Raw genomic sequence first — 19,614 nt, 5'->3', positions numbered from 1 at the left:
AGGAGCGGAGGAGAGGCTCCTTTTGAGGAGCAGAGTATTCAGTATTGATGGGTCTCTGAGATCCTTTCAGCGCGTCCTCCATGTCTTCAAACACAGAGGACAGAATTGATTGTTTTTTGTTTCAAAGGCCAAGAGCGGCTATCATTTGAGTATTGTCCAAGATAACTGCTTTGCGGAGCCATCGCTTATTTGATTCATGAAACAGACTTTTTCTCTGTTTCAGAGCTTTTAAAAAAGAAGTTTTGTGCTGTGCTATTTCCTCAGTAAAGCTGTCGCTAAGATTTTGTCACCAGGTCCAAATTCAGATATTTGAGGGGGTGAAAGATTTGGAGATTTTCACCCAAACACTGAGCTGTGACTTCGCTTCTGCACAACATCAGAATATCAGACCAAATGCCCTGCTGCTGTGTTCTTACACATTTATTCCTGTGTTCAGTTTTCTATTAGCAAGGATTGATGGGTCAATTGAAACTGTCCCTGTGTTAATATTAATGTTCCAACCTTGTGAGAGACAAAGTTGTTGCTTTTTAAAGGGACACTCCAGTTGTACTTATACTGTTTTTGAGGAGCACTCAGGCTGTGAAAAGAGCTGTGTGACGTCTGTCGTGTCTCTGGTGCCACTTTGAAAAGAAAATGTCCCTGAACATATCGTCTCGCTTATCTTAGTTTGGGCTACAAATTTATAATTCAAATTAGTTTAAAAACAGGCAACGTGATATTTGAACAAGGAGGGGTCTGTTTTGTCGACTGTCCCTAATACAGCATAACGCACATGGAGCTCAATAATGAGCAGGTGCCTCAAAAAAACAACCAAATATGGAAGCTGTGTGTCTGTTGTTCAATGTTGTGTAATTAAACCAACTGGGGATGCTCGGTGGTTCAGTGGGGTTAGAGAGCACATCCATGTTGGCATATTCTGTATCCCTGAAGTACTGACCGCTGGTTTGACTCCTGACAATCCTTATTGTCCGCAAGTCATTCCTTCAGTCTCTCTACATTTATTGTCCTATAAAATAAGGGACCCCCCCCCCACCACAAGAAAACATCAACAACAAAAAACCTTTAGTCACGGTACTGTAATGCGCCCCTCAGCCCTGCAGTCATCTTGAGTTTATAAAACGCAAAGGTCATTAACATGATTATCGTTTCACAATTCAACCATCCTCCCCGTATGACATGAATGCATTGAGGTGCATGATGGGAATTGTAGTATGTATCCAGTGTTTTGGGAGTTTCGCCCAAACTGGGACACGAGGGAACCTAAAATTGAAGTTCCTGCTCTGTCCGTGATGTATAATGACAGCTGCTTTTTTCTTTTTTCTTTTTGTTTGTTTCTCCTGAAATCTTCCTTTCATGAGTCCTCTGACAATTAAACGGCTTGTTTCGCTAAGCAAGAAATTTTGATGCCGGTTGTGATGTTGATGATGCAGCCTTGAGTTAACGCTTACGTTAGGTAAACACAAGAGACAGGAAATCCAATTAAAAACAGCTCAGTCGCCTCCACCTTCTGAGAAAACATGTGAGCAGAATATGAGTGCACCCAGTCTCTTTGTTTTTCAATTTACATATGCATGCGCTCATTTATGTGTGTGTGTGTGTGTGTGTGTGTGTGTGTGTGTGTGTGTGTGTGATCTCCCTTGCAGGTTACAAGACTTAACCATTTACAACCCTGAGAGGACTATCACAGTGAAGGGCAGCTTGGACGCGTGTTGTAAAGCGGAGGGGGAGATCATGAAGAAGCTGAGGGAAGCCTACGAGAATGACATTGCTGCTATAAACGTGAGCGATCTCCACTGTGTGAGTGTGTGTTTGTCTTTTTGTCCGTCACTGTGATCTCAGGTTGACTCACACACAGACCTGACAGGTGAACAACAACAAGAGAGGAGTGGTGACATACAAAGGATAATAATACTTCCCCATTCAGCACATGTTACCAGCAGGATTAGCAATACCTGTTGTTGTACGCTTGGTGAGTGGGTGACAGTAAATGATTGCTGAATAGCTCAGCGTTGACTGAGTGTGTGTGTGTGTGTGTGTGTGTGTGTGTGTGTGTGTGTATACATATTCCGCGGAGCCTCTGACTCACTCTCTCTTCCCCGCTGCGCGTGTCTGTGTTCCCTGCCGTAACACACTGCGTTTCCCAGCATCCATCTGATATCTGTAGGCCCGCTCTCTCACCCAGCTCTCCTTTCACGCCGCCCCGATGACATCACTAGCGCCGCAGCCAGGGAGGTCAACCACAGAGGAAAAGAGATAGTGATGCTATTACACACTGAACACACAAGCGCAGAGATGAATGTGGACAGTGTGTGAGTGTGTGAGCAGTGAGGAGGAGGAGGAGGAGGAGGAGGAACTTGTTGGAGAGAGAATCAGCATCAAAGTGTCTCCTGTTTCTTTTGCTGCTTTTACACGAGTTGCCAGTTTCCTCCTTCATTTTCATTGTCCAAATATTGGCTCCGGAATAATCATCAAGAAGTAACACGCAGCATGCGGTTAAATTGTTCTGGCCGGCGTGAGCACTCTCTGGCACCTGTCAGGGCTCAGCGTCTACAGTAAGCGGTGAGGGCCATCTAGCGTGACACTGCGGATATTACACAAAGCTCTCTGGGAACAAGGAAGTGAAAGGAGACCGCGTGTCTTGTCTCGGGCATGAAACCAGAATAGCTGACTTGACTTTTAGAGTGAAATATTTTGCAACAGCAAACTGTCCTGTGAGAAACATGTATCTCCAAAGTGTCGACTGTTCACCAGGAAGGGCAAACACTTCAGATACTTTCAGATAGTCCAGGTTTTTAATTATCAGAAGAAGTTGGAAAACATTTTCCTCAACCCATATAAAACAGCTTTAACTGAAATGCTGAAATTCTGCAAATTCACAAAATAAAGTTGCAGATTTCTGTGGGAGTAAAGGAACAGTTCGCACAACAATGGCTGCAACTGGAATTTTCCTTATCAGTTAATCTGCTGAGTAATCTCTCACTAAATTGACTATACCTTGGCAAATAATAGAGCAAGAAATGCACGATAACATTTCCAGCACACAACATTTAACATCAGATTATTGTTCCAAAGCCAAAATATATTAGTCTAACAAAAAAACCATGGGAAACAGCAAATACTGCAGGATACAATTTTTAAACAACTCCGTTTGTCAGGTCATGTTTAACTCTGCTACCTTGAGGGCTTAAAAACAATTTTCGGAATTTTTTTCTATTAAAAAGTATGTTGTAAAAATACTTACTTAGAATGAATCAGTCATATGTGTTTTTTTCCTCATGTCTCTTCCCTTATAAGATGCTGGTTTTCAAAGTTGTGTCTTTTTTCACTGTAATCTGCAGTGGTCTGTGTCCTCTTGCAGCAGGAAACGTAACAACGTTTGATATTAGGGGACATAAAATCCATGTTAAATTGATCTGCTCCTCTATAGAAATTTGTAAAAAAAGAAAAGAAAAGAAAAAGTCTTGATTAAATCCTAGTGCATCGTCTTCTTCTAAAATGTGTCTGTGCCTCTCTTCTTATTCTGCACAGCAACAGGCCAACCTGATCCCAGGCTTGAACCTTAACGCTCTGGGCATCTTCTCCTCTGGTCTCCCGGTGCTGCCCCCTGCTGCTGGACCACGCGGTGCAGTGCCCCCTGTGGCACCAGCAGGATACAACCCTTTCTTAGTGAGTGTGCTCTTCTTTTCTGCCCTCAACCATAAAAGGTGAAGGAAAAAAGAAATGAAAAATCCATCTTTTTAGAATGACTTTGCCACCTTTGGGTTTTTTCTTTTTCCCCCCCACACCCAGCAAAACAACACACTGCTCCTGTGGGGATACGTTCTGACTTGTTGTAGCAAATAGTTTTCATGGTAAAAACCAGGTTCCCCTTGAAGTGCTTTTAGAAAAAACAGTACCGTGTTGACTCAGGTCTTCCTGCCTGATGTTGTACACAGTCTGAAACAACCAGAATTCCCCCATCTTCTCCAGAGATGAGTCAGTTTGTCTGTAAAACAAAGTCTCCACTCACTGCCTGGCGAGGACGAGCCAAAGTGGTGTGAGACAGAGTGTGAGAATGTATGTGCGTGCTTCATAGTCAAGAAAGTCAGTGTGTGATTCACAGTGAGTTTATGCCCTGAAATTTCCCCCCGGTGAGAGCCCGACTTGTGTGTCTTTCAGAGTGTGTGTGCCTGTGAGTGTTTATGCGTCATCTGATCGTCCTGCTTGTCACTTCACTTTCAGAGTCACTCTTCACATCTCAGTGGCCTGTACGGGGTTCCTCCAGCAAGTGCCATCACCCACCAGCACTCAGTATGTTGCCTAAAATCTGCACTACAGTCAGTGTTGCCTTGGTGATCAGAGACTTTCCGGCTCATTTCTTGTCTTTCTGTGCTACTAGATAATTATTGTACTAGTCGATGGCATTGTAAAACCACCACACACAGAAGAAGCTTTGGCAAAGCCTCACACTTGGGATGTAGCAGTATAAAAATCCACCCACTTCCTTGAAACCTGCCACAAGAAACGATAAATAAGGGAAGACATAGGACCAATTGGGACGTACTGTAAATGACAGACTGTTGCAACCTCTCAGTCAGCGTCTGTGTCGGACAGCGGGTCTGGCATTCCTGCATCCCATCGCCCAGTCACCAGAACACCACAAATATTTCTGGAAGGGGACTTTTCAGCCCCAGAGTTGTGGCTCGTAAAAATTCACTTTATAAACCTCGACTACATGAGTGTTACCATGCTAAGAAAAACAAAAACATAGAGCAACCATCTGCCCTAATAGGAAATATTCCATTCAGACTCGGCCAGAGCGGGATGTTTACCCAGAGAGAGAAAACCCTCACAGAGAGCTCAGTTTAGCTTTTCCTTGCATGTGGTGTCATCGTTTTTTCGGCTGCTCTTCAAGTATCTGACAAGTCAAATCAGAATGTCTGTAGCTATTTAGAGTACTTTTAAATGTTTTTCTCCGCCGCCATCAGCAGGAGAGTTTAGTTGAAGTGTAGTAAAATATTGTTTTTCCCTGCGGTCTCTCTTTCATTCTCCAGCAACAGGCTCCAGAACAGGAGGTCGTCTACCTCTTTATTCCAACTCAGGCAGTCGGGGCCCTGATCGGCAAGAAGGGCCAGCACATCAAACAACTCGCCCACTTCGCTGGAGCTTCAATCAAGGTGAGTTTTTTCAGTGTCAGTGAGGAGGAGGAGGAGGAGGAAGAGGAGGAGTGGGTGGGTGGGCGTTTTCCGCCGTCGAGAGGCGAGACCACAAACACAAGTTACACGTGCTTCGCATTCTTCAGAGTTTCGCGTCGAGCCTTGAGGTCATTAACTTGGTGAGCGCCGGCTGAGTCAGCAGCGCCACAGCTGAGGATGTTGGTTATTTATGGTCAAAAACAAAGGAGAAAAAGGAGATGACTAGTGAAGTTAGCAATTCAGAAAGCCCCCGAAGCTCCGTCTGGAGAGGCGGAACAGCTGCTCAATGCGTCCTACTAACGTAATCACAGGCAATACATGCTTTTCTTGGGAACTTTAAGGCTTCTCAGATGATTCATTGGTTGGCATTGAAGTGCCACGGAACGAGAGCAACAACTTTTATCCAGATTTACTCCTCTATTGTCTCCATAACCCATCTCTATGTCGTGTATGTCAGATCGCCCCAGCCGAGAACCCAGAGGTCACTGAGAGGATGGTTATCATTACTGGAACTCCAGAGGCTCAGTTTAAGGTAACAACACTATGAATGTGTGCAGGAAGATGGCATGGTCTCATTCTGACAATCTGGAAGACAATGCTGTGTTAAAAATTCACAAATATGAATCTAAAATCATTTATTTGCCCTGTACAGTATTCTAGTAAACAGCAGTGGATCACTGTGTGTCCCCATTTTCCCCAGTCTCTCCTTGCCTCATACCCTCCTCTGTATTCCAGGCCCAAGGTCGGATATTTGGCAAGCTGAAAGAGGAGAACTTCTTCTCAGCGAAGGAGGAGGTCAAACTGGAGACGCACATCAAGGTTCCCTCAACTGCAGCTGGCAGGGTCATCGGTAAAGGAGGCAAGACGGTTAGTAGACATTGTAATTGAACTAAATGAGGGTCAGGGTTTGAAACAACAGTTGCATTTCCGACTTACTACCTGTGGAAATTAATGAAATTGCACTTGGACTTTTTAATGGTTATGTCCATTATTATTTATGTGCTTTTTTTTTTTGCTTTTTTTTTACATATAGGCCACAGACTTCAAAATCTTTGACTGTTAGTCAGCAGAGAGGAGCAGTTGTTCTTTGTTCAGCTTTTTATTTTTTCATGGTCATTGAGGATACTGTAGTTTGAACTGTGGTCATGAAAAAAAAAGTAACTCAGCAACCTTATTTATATTCAGAAAAGACTGAATGTATTAAATAAATGAACAGTAATCGTGCTCCTACTTCACATGACGAAGCACCTCCTTTGTCTGGTTTCATCAGACACAGTCGACCATCATTTGATACCTCGTCTCTCAGTCAGTGACGTCACGGTGTTTTGTGATTGAGGCTGCAGGTGACATTCAGGGAAGAAGACGACAACCTCTGATGTCTGCGTCTGTGTTTCAGGTAAACGAGCTTCAGAACCTTACGAGTGCAGAGGTCATCGTACCGCGGGACCAAACTCCAGATGAGAACGACGAGGTCTTTGTGAAAATCAGTGGGCATTTCTTTGCCAGCCAGGTACGAACGAGAAATGAACAACTGCGCTCGTTATTATGTGGGCAAACAGATGCATAGCACGCATCTGTTAATAAAACCTGGGGAAAGGTCTGTGCAGCAAGAATCAGCTGAAATAGAAATAAAGATGTAGTTCAACAGGAATGATGTATAATGTACGTATATTGTTTTATAACATGTGATTGTTTGGGGTCGGGCTAGTAGTAAAGGCACAGACACAAATATTATTTTCACAACTCAAGAACTCACTCACTCACTTATTTCTGCTTTTACACACATCACATGGTCTTAATCAGCAGGTGCAGTTTGCTCTGTTGTCATGGAGAGGGATGCAGGGAAATCACAATAGCTCTTTAGTTTTCAGATCTGTCTCCATGGCAACTGGACATCTTTTATCTGCTGACGAAGACTGTATTATTACATGGTTAAAAGTTACACAAAGTGTGGCCTCGTTTTGTCCGGTGACTGTTGATGCCTATGTTTGTCATATTACTTGTTAGTGAAAACCCCCTCCCCAAATTATTAGATTAATTTTTTTTGTGTCCAGTTTACATATAGAGGTTTCCATTTTGTACTGCTGTCCAAATGTATATTGAGAATTATAATACTATAATAGTAATGTACTACCTGTGCAGTTCATATAAACTGGACAGTCATCTATGTATCAGTGTCTATAGTTTGTTTTCAGATATATTTACATGTAGAAAATAGATGTTCACATTGAACATTTAATTGAAATATTGTTTTGTTTGTCTAGCATTGTGGTGGTTCTTTACTGTCTCCTCTTTTCCTGTGACACCTTGTGTGTCTTGTGTCACCACTCGGCTAACAGCCCATCCTACGTGTGTGTGTCTTTGCAACAGACTGCACAGAGGAAGATCCGGGAGATCATACAGCAGGTCAAACAGCAGGAACAGAAACACCAGCAGGGCGCCGCCGTGTCACCGCACCACTCCAAGTGACCAGCAAGGGCGGCTTCAGTGGGCGCCAGCCAATGAATGTAGCCCTCCCAAAACGGACAGAGACCTACCCAGACAAAGGTGAAGGCCAAGGGGGACATGCAGGGCAGACCAGCAGCACCGGGATCAAAACCAAAGAACTTTACTAGGGGGGAGACAAGTGAGAGCCAAAGGCTGAGGGCATTGTGTGCACTGCCAGCCCTGTGAGAGCAGATAGAGTGGGAGAAACCATACTGATACAATACGACAAAAAGAAAAGACCAAAAAAAAAAAAAAAAAAAAATCAACAAGAAAGATGGAAATGGCAGAGAATTGGGAACTGTTGACTTGACAGTCAAACAAAGGTTAACAAGAAATAGTATGTCGCCCTGCATAACGTTATCTCTTTAGTTGGACTAACATAGGCCTAACAAATGGATAAAGCAACTGTATTAACATGAGCATATAAAGACATTGTGATTGATATTTTGGTTAGAATGAGAGCGAGTGACAATGGACCTTCTCTTACAAGAGTTTGAGATATTCAGATTGCAAGATTAAATATCCTTAGCAGTATTAATACAGAGTAGAAAAGTATATAGATAAACACTGAGAGTATGCACTGTTATTTTCTATCAAAATGGCAGTACGACTTGGTGCATTTTTTAAATATTTTGCTTGTTCCTGACATTGATTGGGCTATGGCAGCCACACAAAGGAGTTTCCCCTGTTTGTTCACACTTTAGATCACTGAAATCAAAAAAAAAGAAAGAAAAGAAAACCCCTATAAGTAAATATGGTGAATGGTTCTGAGTCTTTGTAACAAGCCTGTGTGTGTGCCAACGCAAAAGATAACGTCCCTTTGAAATGTCTCTCACCATTCATACCTGATGCTACACTTACTTCTTTTTATTTCTTTCTTTTCTGCTAATCTCTTCTTCACTTTCTCATCACTCTCTCTCATCTGGCATCGTGTTTCCTTTTTTCTTTTTTTTTTATAGGGTTAAAATATTTGTTGTCAAGAAACACTTTTGTTTCTGTAGCCTTTTGATAACATTGAACTGACTGCCACTTTCGCTCAACAGAGGTTAAAAGCCACCGAGGGATTTTTCTTTTTTTTTTGGACCAGTCAGCTGGTATCACTCTCCCATGCTGTACGACTATATCTACATTCATCCTTGTCCTGATGTATTAAAAATAAATCAAAATGATGCCTCTAAAGGCGTTCGACTTGACGATCAGAGCTAAAATTGACGTCTTTTTAAAAAAAAAAAAAAAAAAGATGAAGAAAATAGACTAAAGAGGTGCACCTTTGCTTGTTAACAGGCAACCGGTTGTTTTTGAATGTGCACTGCCACACATTCGGCCTTATGAGGACGTCACAAGGGCCAGCACAAAATGTGAGCTGAGGGCCCAGAAAAGGGGTCGTGGGTGGGGCGGGTGGGCCGGGGTGGATGGTGGTTATGGGGAGAAAATAGTGGGTGATGGTGGGGTAGGGGGGGGGTTAGGGGTGCAGACCTGTGGTGTGTGGAGTGGCAGTGAGGAAAAATTTTAGGGGTGGGTGAGTGGGTGGGAAGGGGAGGGGGGGGGGGGGCATATAGGGAGGCACTGTATGACCTGTGGTACACACACAACCGCAAACGTGACCGCAGCCGCGTTTGGCTTTAACCCTCTCTTGTCAGGGAGCTTTCTAAAAAACGGCATGACAGCTGTGAATGTACAATATGCAGCCTTTTTTAGAAAATATCGCCCCTGCCGTGTCCAGCAGGGCCAGGCCAGAGGCACAGACACACAGATTGTCATTCTCACTCGCGCTCTTTTCTTTTCATCCTCACTTGAGTTTCTTTTTCTTTCTTGCTTTTCTTTTTTTTTTTTGCTCTTTTATTTTGGCGAGCTGGCCTACCTGCTCTACGCGAGCATGCTGGACACGCAGGTCCTGGTGTCCCCTTTGTGCTTTACTTTGGAGACCATTGAAGCTTGTTGCCTTATTTTGTCACCTTTCAGACATCACCCATCGGCTTCATCTTCCAGACGCAAGGTTATTGCCAATACGCACAGCTTCCTCCGTGTGTGTGTATGTGTGTGTGCGTGTGCGCATGTGTGTGTCTGTATATATATATAAAAAGAGAGAGTAATATTTATGAATCTATTTTTTTCCTATTTTGTGATGAGAGCTATTGATAAGAAACAAAAAGAAAACAAAGTCCTTTTCTTTTTTTCCTCAGTGGGACACTGCCATATTATTTTGAAGGGAAGTGTTTATTTTCTTGAAAAACTAGACTATGAATAATAATATAAATAAAAACCTGAAAAAATAGGAGAACAGTAAAGTGAACGACCTTGCTAACATTGGTCATGATGTGAACAGTGCGCATGTCAGTATTGTGATCTACCTCAGGCTTCAGGGTACCTCAGTCCAATCTTTCATTTCCCCTTTTTCCACATTTTGTATGCCTTGTTAACCTTGTTGATCATTTTGAGCGTTTTTAATTTTTTTTTTTATGAAAAAAAAAAAAAAAACTAGATCAAGAGAAAAAGATCTACAGTAATCTCTAAGCTCTTCAGGTCCAGCTGACTAGTGAAACTTTGTAAACCGTAGTCAACTCTGTTGGACTGTCTTTGCCTGGACGCCAAACAACCTCTTAATGATACATGTCAAAGGATTTCCAAGTCGATTTTTTTTTTCTGCTAGTAAGGAATGAAGAGCAGGATCTAAGGGGTACATACCTGTCCGAAGTGGTTCTGAATGTGGATGTTGTGTACTGATTTCACCATCAACGAAAGACATAAAAAAAAGGAAAAAGAAATTATTACAAATCGGTTGATAGAAACAGAAACTAACCAACTGTACCTCCTGTTTTTCCCAACTGTACCTCCAGGTTTTTTGAGACTTAAAAAAAGAAAAACAACAAAAAAAACAAAAACAAAACAAACACACAAAAAAACAATGAAGTTTATTCACTTGTGAAAAAAAAAAGCATTTTATAACAACCCAACTCAATCTTACCAGCTCTATTTGATAACAGCATACTCTGGGGTTGATTTGAAGAAAACACAAAGCTGCAAAAATACACTGACAGGACTTTTTGAACATGGTGTAAAACCCTAGTCTTCTGTGTAGAGAATGTAGAACAACTCTAGTCGTTGAAATGTCACTGTGTACGACAAGATAACTGTATATCTGTAAAACATGTACAATAGAGTCACTTAAATGCATCGTCTCTCTATAACACTTACCAGTCTGCACCTGCATTGTGCGAAATGGTGAGAGAAGCTTAGAGCGTCACAGCTTCCCTCAAAAATGACCTCTAAACGCTTTTCTCATCAGTCTACCAATATTATTATTATTTTTTTGATTTTTTTTTTTGTGCTGTACATTTCAGAATTACCTCTCAGAATCCAAGGCTGACTTTTAGTTACTAAAACCAATGTAGGGCAAAAGTATTAAATAAATGAATGACATAGTGAAAGTTAGTGTTTTGTCTTTGGGGTTCTTTTGACTGTTGAGAGCTGATTTTTACTTTTGGAGCGCAGACTCTTGTCATCAGATAAGGTGGATCATTTTTGTCCCAGCGAACACAAACTAGCAGTGCGTAAAAAATAATAAAATAAAATAAAACAAAGATAATAATAAATCATAAAGGTCTATGAAACTCACACAATGCCTGAGGCTGATTCAGCGAGCCTCTCCACAGCCGGTACAGTACCTCATACTAATTACAATAGCTCACCAGACCTGATTAAAATACCCTGACCTTACCCACATGAATGCAGTACGGTGCTTCTACTTCTACCCCGAAGGCGTGACTCCTGTGGTGGTCTGCTTCACTGTAGTAGGGCATGTCAAGGAGGAGGAAGAGGAGGAGGAGGAGGAGGAGGAGGAGGAGGAAACGGCTTTTCACAGTAGCACTGGAAAATTGTAGTTTGTCTGTCATGGTTTGCTTGATTGTCAGGAGTAGTAGTTTGTTTGTTTTTTAAGAGCAGTTTTGAAGTTGGGGCTCTTTTCTTTGCAATACGGAGGAACTCTCCAGACCTCTGTCTCTCTTGTGTTTTTGGCTCTTTATCACAGCGCAGGTTTCCCTCTGGCTGGTTCGATTTTGGCTGTGGTGTTAAATGGTTGCGGAGACACCTTGTGAGAGGCGACCGCAATCTGAGGTGAACTTGTCAAGAGGGTAGTAACCTTTTTTTTTTTTTTTTTTTTAACTTCCAAGGATAGTTGTTTCTAGGTTTTGTGGGGTGTTGCTAGACATTAATATTCATTACCAGAAAACCACAGCTACACACATCACTGAGGACAGTGTACAGTGTTGTTAGTCATATCACACGGTGGTTGGATAGTTTAGGCTTTTACCTTGTTTTCTGTTGATCTGGTTTTCTCGTCAGTTACACTGATTTTAATAATGCAGTATGTCTGGAGCAGTATTTGGGATTCTTTGCTTTAATATTCATTCCTGTTAGATCACTACCAATAATACTAGCTGTTAAAATGTGGTTAAAAAATATTCTAGCTAGGGTTTTCAACATATTTGGATATCAGAAGGGCAAAAGGAAAAAAAAATGCAAGTAGATGTGACTGTTTGATAAGCAGGAGGGACAGAGTATCCAGGTCTGATGATTTAAGAAAAATTGATTACAATTATTCTGACTTTGGGAATGAACAGCAAAGTGGGCATTTAACAACCATCCAAAAAACAGATTAGCTGAGGAAGAATTTAGTTAAGTCTGGTCAGATGTATGCAGAACCACAGCAGTGTTTTTTTTTTTTTTTGTCCCATCTTCTTGTTCAATGAGAAAACACAAAGCATCGCATGAGACTGTTGTAGGTGATCCAGTATGTATTACACTTTATATAGCACTAGACTTTCAGTAGTGGTTTTACATGGATCCATTTCTTAACTGCATTTCACCATTTGGGAAATTCCTTTTGTTTCCTCAGTAGGTCAAAATCCTCAAGTCCTACATTACCCACGGGCCAAAAGGTCCCAAACACCTCAAGGTAATTAGTGACTGTGCGCTGGACAAGACATATGATCCATTTTAACACATCTTGTGGATCCATGCCTTTCTGGTAACAGCCATGCTGTTGTTTTGAGTTGTGAGTGAACTGTATTGCTGAGCAACCTGGATCTGAGCAATAAAGAATATTTGAAAGAAAATTTTGGTTTTCACATGTTTTCTGTTTTATTGATTCAAAGTTGTTTTTTTTCTCCACGTCTGAAATAAAGCATTGCATCATTTGTGATTTGACACATTGTAAATGTCACAGACAAACTGAATTATATTTTTAAAGAATTAACATATCAAACAGATTTTCAGAGACAACATTTTACATCTTCATCTGAGGAAATACTAAGGCTTGGGTTAACCGAGGCCTCACATTGTCTGATTTAACTGCACGTTCACTTTCACATAAGAAACCAGCTCATTATCAAGTCACACTTTGATGATCTGGTCCTTCGAATACTGGTCTCTAAATTACACTATACAAACTGGAAAAACTTGGTTCAGAGTTGAAAAATAGTTGGAAAAAAATCCCCACATACTTAAAATTAATGCTGAAATTGTAAAATGTGATTGTCAAATACAACCTCAAATTGTACAATATATGCTGTAAATGGCATTTCAGTTACAAATAACATTGTTTACACAAAGTCAACAACGATAATCACCTGAACCATCCAGCCAGCACAAACACAGGCAGGCTTTTCATAGCTTTAAATATTTATACCTGTCCCCATGTCCACACTGGAGGTAGAAGTTCAAGTTGATATCTGCATGACAGGCACTTTGGACACTCGCACTGTGTAAAAGTTTAAAAGTAAATTTTCCTTAAAATCCCTCTCTGTACATTCATATATACAGATGCAGTTGTGATACAGAAACACCAACATCTGGCATCACAGTTTCAAATGTTGCTGTGACAGTCTCGTGTTTTTTTAAAGTCCCTTTTCCATGTCCAGGTGGCCCCAGAGAAATAAAGCACTCCAGATAAAAGACACACACACACACACACACACACGTACGCACAAAGATTGTTCTGCGTCTCCACTTCATGTACATTCACTTATGAAGGCAGTGCACATCGAAACACAACACAACAACGTCATGTCCAGAACAAATCAAAGGCTCTTCTTATCTGTGATCACTCCGTTCTGTGACGGGACGTCCAGTTTGAGCCGCCTCTGACTGTAGCGGCGGATGAGGGCGCTGGGCAGCAGAGCCACGCAGGCGATGGCCAGCAGCTGCAGCAGCCGCTCCCACGAGAACAGGTCATCCAGCGACGACACTTCGGACAGCATGACGCCCGTCTGGACACAGATGAAGTTGTACGGCAGGAGACCTGTGAAAGCAAACCGAAAACAAACTGCGGTGAGTCTTTGTGAAAGCACGGAGACAAACACTTTGGTGTTGTGGTGTGAATTTGATGCACTGAAACTGGAAAAATGATCAATTGATTTAATGTGACAAAAAGCTAGAATTTCTGTCTCATATGTCACACAATGACAGCACAGCAGACTAGTGGGTCCACGTCAGAATCTGAAAAGGACATGACAAATATTAAAGGGATGCCAACTTTTTTTTGTGTGTCTTGCCTCACTCCCGAGTCCATGACAAGCAGATAGACACCATCCTTTCGACTGTGCGTGCAGTAACGAGGGAGAGCCCGTATCGCCCGTAATTAGCTTAGCTCAAACGCTGGAAGTGTATAGGTAGTGTTAGCCTGCCTCCACCTAAAGTCATCAAAGACACTCTTCAGCAACTCTAAACGGACCGATCTTCATCTCAGAGCTGACAAAACTCTCCGGTAAGGCATCTTGAGCGGTCAAATGCCGGTAACGGGACTAGATCGGTCAAAACGGAGGGCTCAAGCAAAGACGGTTTATTTTGGTTCAAGCTAGCTACATCGAGGGTAGGTTAGCTTCCTATTTCAAAGTAAAAGCACAAATTCTATCGTCATGGTTTTCTGTATGTTAAGGGCAACGGGTGTTTTATTTTGTGAAAGTAACCGGAAGTGCGTTGGTCACAGCGGCTAGCTTGAGTAGCGCAGAATTCGTCCAAACAAAATTGTAAACAGCTGGTATTTAGACAAATTAACGACACACTGCTGATCTAAACGGCTACTTTCTCGCCTAAAAATGTTTGAAATGTTGATAAAGTGATATATTTACAGAGTTTAGAGCTAAAATGAAATCAGCTTCTGACTGCTGATTTCGGCTCAGGTAGCAGGCAGGCTAACCCTTCCTATACACTTCCAGCGTTTGAGCTAAGCTAATTACGGGCGATACGGCTCTATCTTCCTTGTTACTGTACGCAGTCGAAAGGATGGTGTCTATCTGCTTGTCATGGACTCGGGAGTGAGGCAAGACATGAAAAAAAAATGTTGGCGTATCACTTTAAGTAATCACTAATTGGTACAGTGACGGCTGGTATCAATGGGCTAGTGGGGCTAAGCCCTCCCTGCATTACACAACAAAAGATGAGGAAAAAATATTATATATAGCCTATATTATATTCTCTAAATAACATACAAAAGATTGTTCTAAGTCTTAGTAAAATCGGAACTGGCAACAATATTAAATAGTTTCAAGAAAAACACAGGATATCTCTAAATGGGCTAATTTTAATCAGCCCGAGCTCACCGAGTCTGCTCTCATTCATTTTCCGACTGTGGATGATTGACAGGTGCCATGTCCCGCCCTCGCCATTCACCGACTGTTGGGGCTAATTTCATTCAGCCCACAGGCCGAGCGGTTCTGACCAATCAGCAGGGGGCTGACGCAGGGTCAGTGATTGACAGGCGTCATGTCCCGCCCCCTTGGTTTACTTGTCATTGGGGCTAATTTCATTTAGCCCAACACCGCTGTTTTCAGACCAATGACAGGAACCGGAGGAAAAGTTGTGTTGTTGTGGGAGGGAGAAGACAGGAAACAGCGGCGCTAGGCGCTAGCATCACAGGTAGCATTAGCATACTTTACTGCTCTAAACTGTCTTTGCTAACATGAACGAAGTGGAGAATCTAGTTTCTAAACTCACCGGGAGCACCAGACTTAAATGACATGGCGATAACAGACCAGAAAGGCCGTCGATATGAGCTGCATATATCGTCTTTTTTATTTATTTATTTATTTTTTAATTGAGCAATATCGTCGGGTGTGTGCGTGCGTGCGTGCGTGCGTGCGTGTGTGTAAGTGTGTGTGTGTGTGTGTGTGTGTGCGTGCGTCTGTGTGTGTGTGCGTGCGTGCGTGAGAGAGGGAGAGAGAGAGAGATAGACTGTGTGTGTATGTGTGAGATAACCAGGTGAAGTTTTTTTTGTTTGTTTTGGACTAGACCCTTACTTAATGCAGTGTGTAGGCCTAGTTAGTTGCTATACTTTTGTGAGATGGGATAACCCTAACTTTTAGCTGTGTTAACCATTTAATGGGTATAATTTATTTATTAGCCCACCCAACTAATTTGACCACCAGCCGCCACTGAATTGGTATGAAACCTATTATAAAATAAGTTATTTTAAGTTATTTTGATTCTTCAGATCTGAGGTACCAAGTATAAAGCGTGAATGGCAGTAAGTCTTCTTTTATTCCGTCAGTGCATATGTACAGTGTGAGGAGTGTGGAGAGGGAGTCTCACCACATCGTCTGCTGACAGCTCTGACAGGCCGTCAGCTAGGTGATCCACGCATGCTTACCAATGAACACCGAGCAGAAGAAGAAGGTGATGGGGATGTTTACAATCGGGGCTGACATGTTCAGAAACCAGTTGGGTGTCATGGGAAAGAATCTCAGGAAAAGCAGAAAGAAGAACAGACAGTCCTGGTTCTCCTCGACCTGGGAGAGACAAGAGATGTTAAACAAGAATTCATGAAGGGGAGTTTATGTGTCTCTTTTGATATTTCTCTCTTGGCTGTCAATTTGATGTCACACCGTTTCACAAACAAAATCCAACGTGCGATGACAGTAAACGCTATAACGAGCTGTGTGGTTTATTAACAGAACTGTGAAAAGAAACATGATTTTGTTTTGTCATAGTGAGAAAAACTGTACAACACCTGTGGTTTCACTTTGCTGATAAATAATATTACCTCCATTTACAGTCAGTACAAAACAAAGTGTAACACGGATGTTATTATTACTATGAAATCATGAGGTTTTTATTATTACGACCTTAGGGAGGTGATAAACCTGTGAAGGCTCAAACCAATATTCAAATGTAATAGGAGGTTTTAAAAACAGTCACAACTGTTTTCATTAGGAACATCAGGATTAAGAGTTGGAAAATCCAATCCCTAGCCAATAGTTAGAGGATTTTGTTTAGATGTATTGCCTCTAGGTCCTGTTGTAATAAGATGTATTTAACATGAATAGTGTATTTTGTTGCTAGTGAGGCAGAGCTGAGATCAGAGTGGTTTACATCTCACCGTGCTCATCTCAGATCACATTTGTCTTTTTACTCTTTACTTTACTTTACTTGAACAAATTAGCATTAACATGCAGGCCTGTAGTGCAGTGTATTAATACTGTATGCACCATCAGCAATATGCAGATCTTTTCTCTCTCTATGCAGAACACCTCCACACCTGGCAGAACAGTTTCATCTTGAGATTTATTAAACTCTTGTGTGTCAGTGCCTCATGAGTTTAGAAATACAATTCTGTACTAGTTGCCTTGAATTGGTTGTTCACATCATAGTGTCATAAACGCACCTTCCTCTGTAGCATGGAGACTTTATCGGGGAAGAGGTTCACGATGTAGCGTTTCCCGAAGGCCTGGGACAGGAGGTAGCACATGGTGGAGCCCACGGTGGTGAGCACGCAGGCGAGCAGCAGTCCTTCATATGGTCCAAATATAGCTCCTGCAAGAATGTTCTGGACAAAAAACAAAGACCCGTGTCAATACACATCGTCGATATGTGTGTAATGATCAGCTCTGGCACACATCCTGTTCAGACATTTGCACTTCTCATAGTGTTTCCCATATGTATATTTGCGGTGTCACTATCAACACTGTCACATAATGATCTTCCTTTTTGTTAATTGACTATTTCAAAAGGCTTAAACCTTATTAAACCGTGGCAGAGCCGTGTGCCACACAATGATTTGCCCAATGACAACACACCCATCTGGCGTCTGTCATAATCAGACGGGCTAAAAACAACACATTTAGTCTTTGCAAACAGAAATGAGGAACGCGTTTAATTGCATCTAGAGCGGGAAAGTAAGATCTGATGATCACAAGTGGGCTCTACAGACACACGTGGAGATATGGTTTCATGCCAGGTGTGAACTCATGTACTTAGAAAGCATTACACTGACTGGCTGTCACACAAAAGCAAATCTGACGTTCCTTTGTTGTTTGCAGAAGAAGAATATTTTTATCCTCTGCTCTGCAGTGTGTCCTCTTTAAAGAAGAAAACCTCCCACATGCAAACCAAGTCTCTTCTGTTTTCCTTTATGTGCGTCTCTCATCCAAACCTAAATTAATTTACACCTTCCAAGCATGACAGTTTTTAAAGCAAATTTTAATCCATTTTCAAATGTTTTATTCAACATCATTGTCATCCAACATAAACAGAAAAACATCTGAGATTTTTTTTTTCTTACCAGGAACGAGGATCCAGGAATGGCAAAGGACTGCTTGTACAGATATGCGCTGCAGAAGAGAAGCAGGACGTACGCAGTGTGCTCCGTCTTGTAAAACTGTAGCAGCTCAGCCAGTTCCCTCAGTTCCTCCAAGTCTGACGGGAATTTCAACCTGCAGGATTCACCAAGTAACAAACACCAGATCATGTATTACTGTGAACAGTCAGCACTGTTAGTTAATTAAAGCATGCTGATACTGGGAGCTCCAAAGTACTCAAGTCATTTTATTTAGATGTAATTGTTTATTAGAGAGGAGAATGTTTAGTTGAATTAAAAAGACGATCAATATTTGCTTGACAACTAATGATTTAAATATTTAATATATAGAAAAAAACTAATAATTTTCTATTTCCTTGTCACTATAAGCTGGGCTAAATTAAATTTTTTCCCCCACATTTTTCTTTTGTTTATTGACTCAAAGATTCTTTAATCACTTAAGTGAGGGATTTATGTAAGCTCAAACCACAATGTAATTAGATTGTGTTTTATCTATTCAGAGCAACATATCCATCAGCAATAAGAGATTGATGGTAGCATGGTTATGTTTGCTTTCTCAATTTAATCATCATCATTGTTGTTGTTGTATATTTGCAGAAGACTAACAAAACTGAAGATATCACACAAAAAATCTCTGTTTGTGATGTGTTAACAAGTCACTCCTTGGTACAGTATGTTCCTGGTACACAGCAGCAGCACTATCACTGTAACTGGTGTTTCTGGTTTTGTAGTGTTGTGTTGTGTGAGGACACTAATCATCTTAACATACTAACGTTACAGAGCAGCGTGCAACATAAACACTGTAGCTAGAGACCCTATAGGCTACGTATCAAATACAGAGCATTTGTATCTTGTGCCGCTAACACCGGGGCGGTCACCTGCTGCTTTCCTCCGCGCTGTCCTCGTGCCCTCCTTCCTCTCCGGCAGCAGCGCGCGGACGTCGCGGCGGGGCGGCGGGCAGGTGGAGGGACAGAGAGTACAGGTACAAGGTGGCGACCACCACCACGGCGGCCAGGCCGACGAGCGAGCGCATGGTTCCTCTTCCTCTCTGAGCTCGCAGCCTCGCACACCTCCGCCTACCTCGGCTCCCGGTTGTTGTTGTTGTTGTCAGCCAGAACAACGGAAAGAAACAACGGGCCGGTCCACCGCTGCAGCGACGTCACTTCCGCCTGTCGACAGACTTTATTTTTATTTTTATTTTAAGAAATATTGCTATAATGCTTCAGTTTTCTATTCGTTACCTTAAAAAAAACTTAATGCCTGGCTAGAACTCAATTCCCCATTGAAATCAATCGATATGTTAAACAACCATAAGTGTAAATAAGATTTTTTAGAAAATTATGTAGGCTAAATCCTTTCTCT

At 41.9% G+C, this 19,614-nt stretch overlaps 2 protein-coding genes across 4 annotated transcripts in view; one reads left to right on the top strand and one right to left on the bottom strand.

Moving 5' to 3' along the window:
* Positions 1–9,356, top strand: part of igf2bp2a (insulin-like growth factor 2 mRNA binding protein 2a) — a 47,461-nt gene extending 38,105 nt beyond the window's left edge. The window contains exons 9-16 of one of the 3 annotated variants that reach the window (XM_085765358.1): positions 1,644–1,779; positions 3,529–3,666; positions 4,222–4,290; positions 5,034–5,156; positions 5,632–5,706; positions 5,910–6,041; positions 6,571–6,684; positions 7,545–9,356. In XM_085765358.1, the coding sequence (XP_085621484.1) occupies positions 1,644–1,779; positions 3,529–3,666; positions 4,222–4,290; positions 5,034–5,156; positions 5,632–5,706; positions 5,910–6,041; positions 6,571–6,684; positions 7,545–7,643 (886 nt within the window). In that variant the 3' untranslated portion in view covers positions 7,644–9,356. The remainder of the gene's footprint in view (positions 1–1,643; positions 1,780–3,528; positions 3,667–4,221; positions 4,291–5,033; positions 5,157–5,631; positions 5,707–5,909; positions 6,042–6,570; positions 6,685–7,544) is intronic. The other 2 variants (XM_085765356.1, XM_085765357.1) reach the window with 2 other exon arrangements.
* Positions 9,357–12,779: 3,423 nt separating this feature from the next.
* Positions 12,780–19,401, bottom strand: tmem41aa (transmembrane protein 41aa). Its single transcript, XM_085765359.1, has 5 exons — positions 19,131–19,401; positions 18,217–18,367; positions 17,320–17,481; positions 16,306–16,444; positions 12,780–13,959 (listed from the first exon to the last, which is right to left on the bottom strand). The coding sequence occupies exons 1-5, from the start codon at positions 19,283–19,285 to the stop codon at positions 13,739–13,741; spliced, it is 828 nt and encodes a 275-aa protein (XP_085621485.1). The 5' UTR covers positions 19,286–19,401; the 3' UTR covers positions 12,780–13,738.
* Positions 19,402–19,614: the final 213 nt, after the last annotated feature.

The sequence above is a fragment of the Trachurus japonicus genome, chromosome 21 (genome assembly GCF_045865225.1).
Source record: "Trachurus japonicus isolate A0001 chromosome 21, Traja_1.0".
Classification (NCBI taxonomy): Eukaryota; Metazoa; Chordata; class Actinopteri; order Carangiformes; family Carangidae; genus Trachurus; species Trachurus japonicus.
Note: the sequence above shows the minus strand (reverse complement) of the source record. Positions and strands in the feature narration are given on the sequence as shown.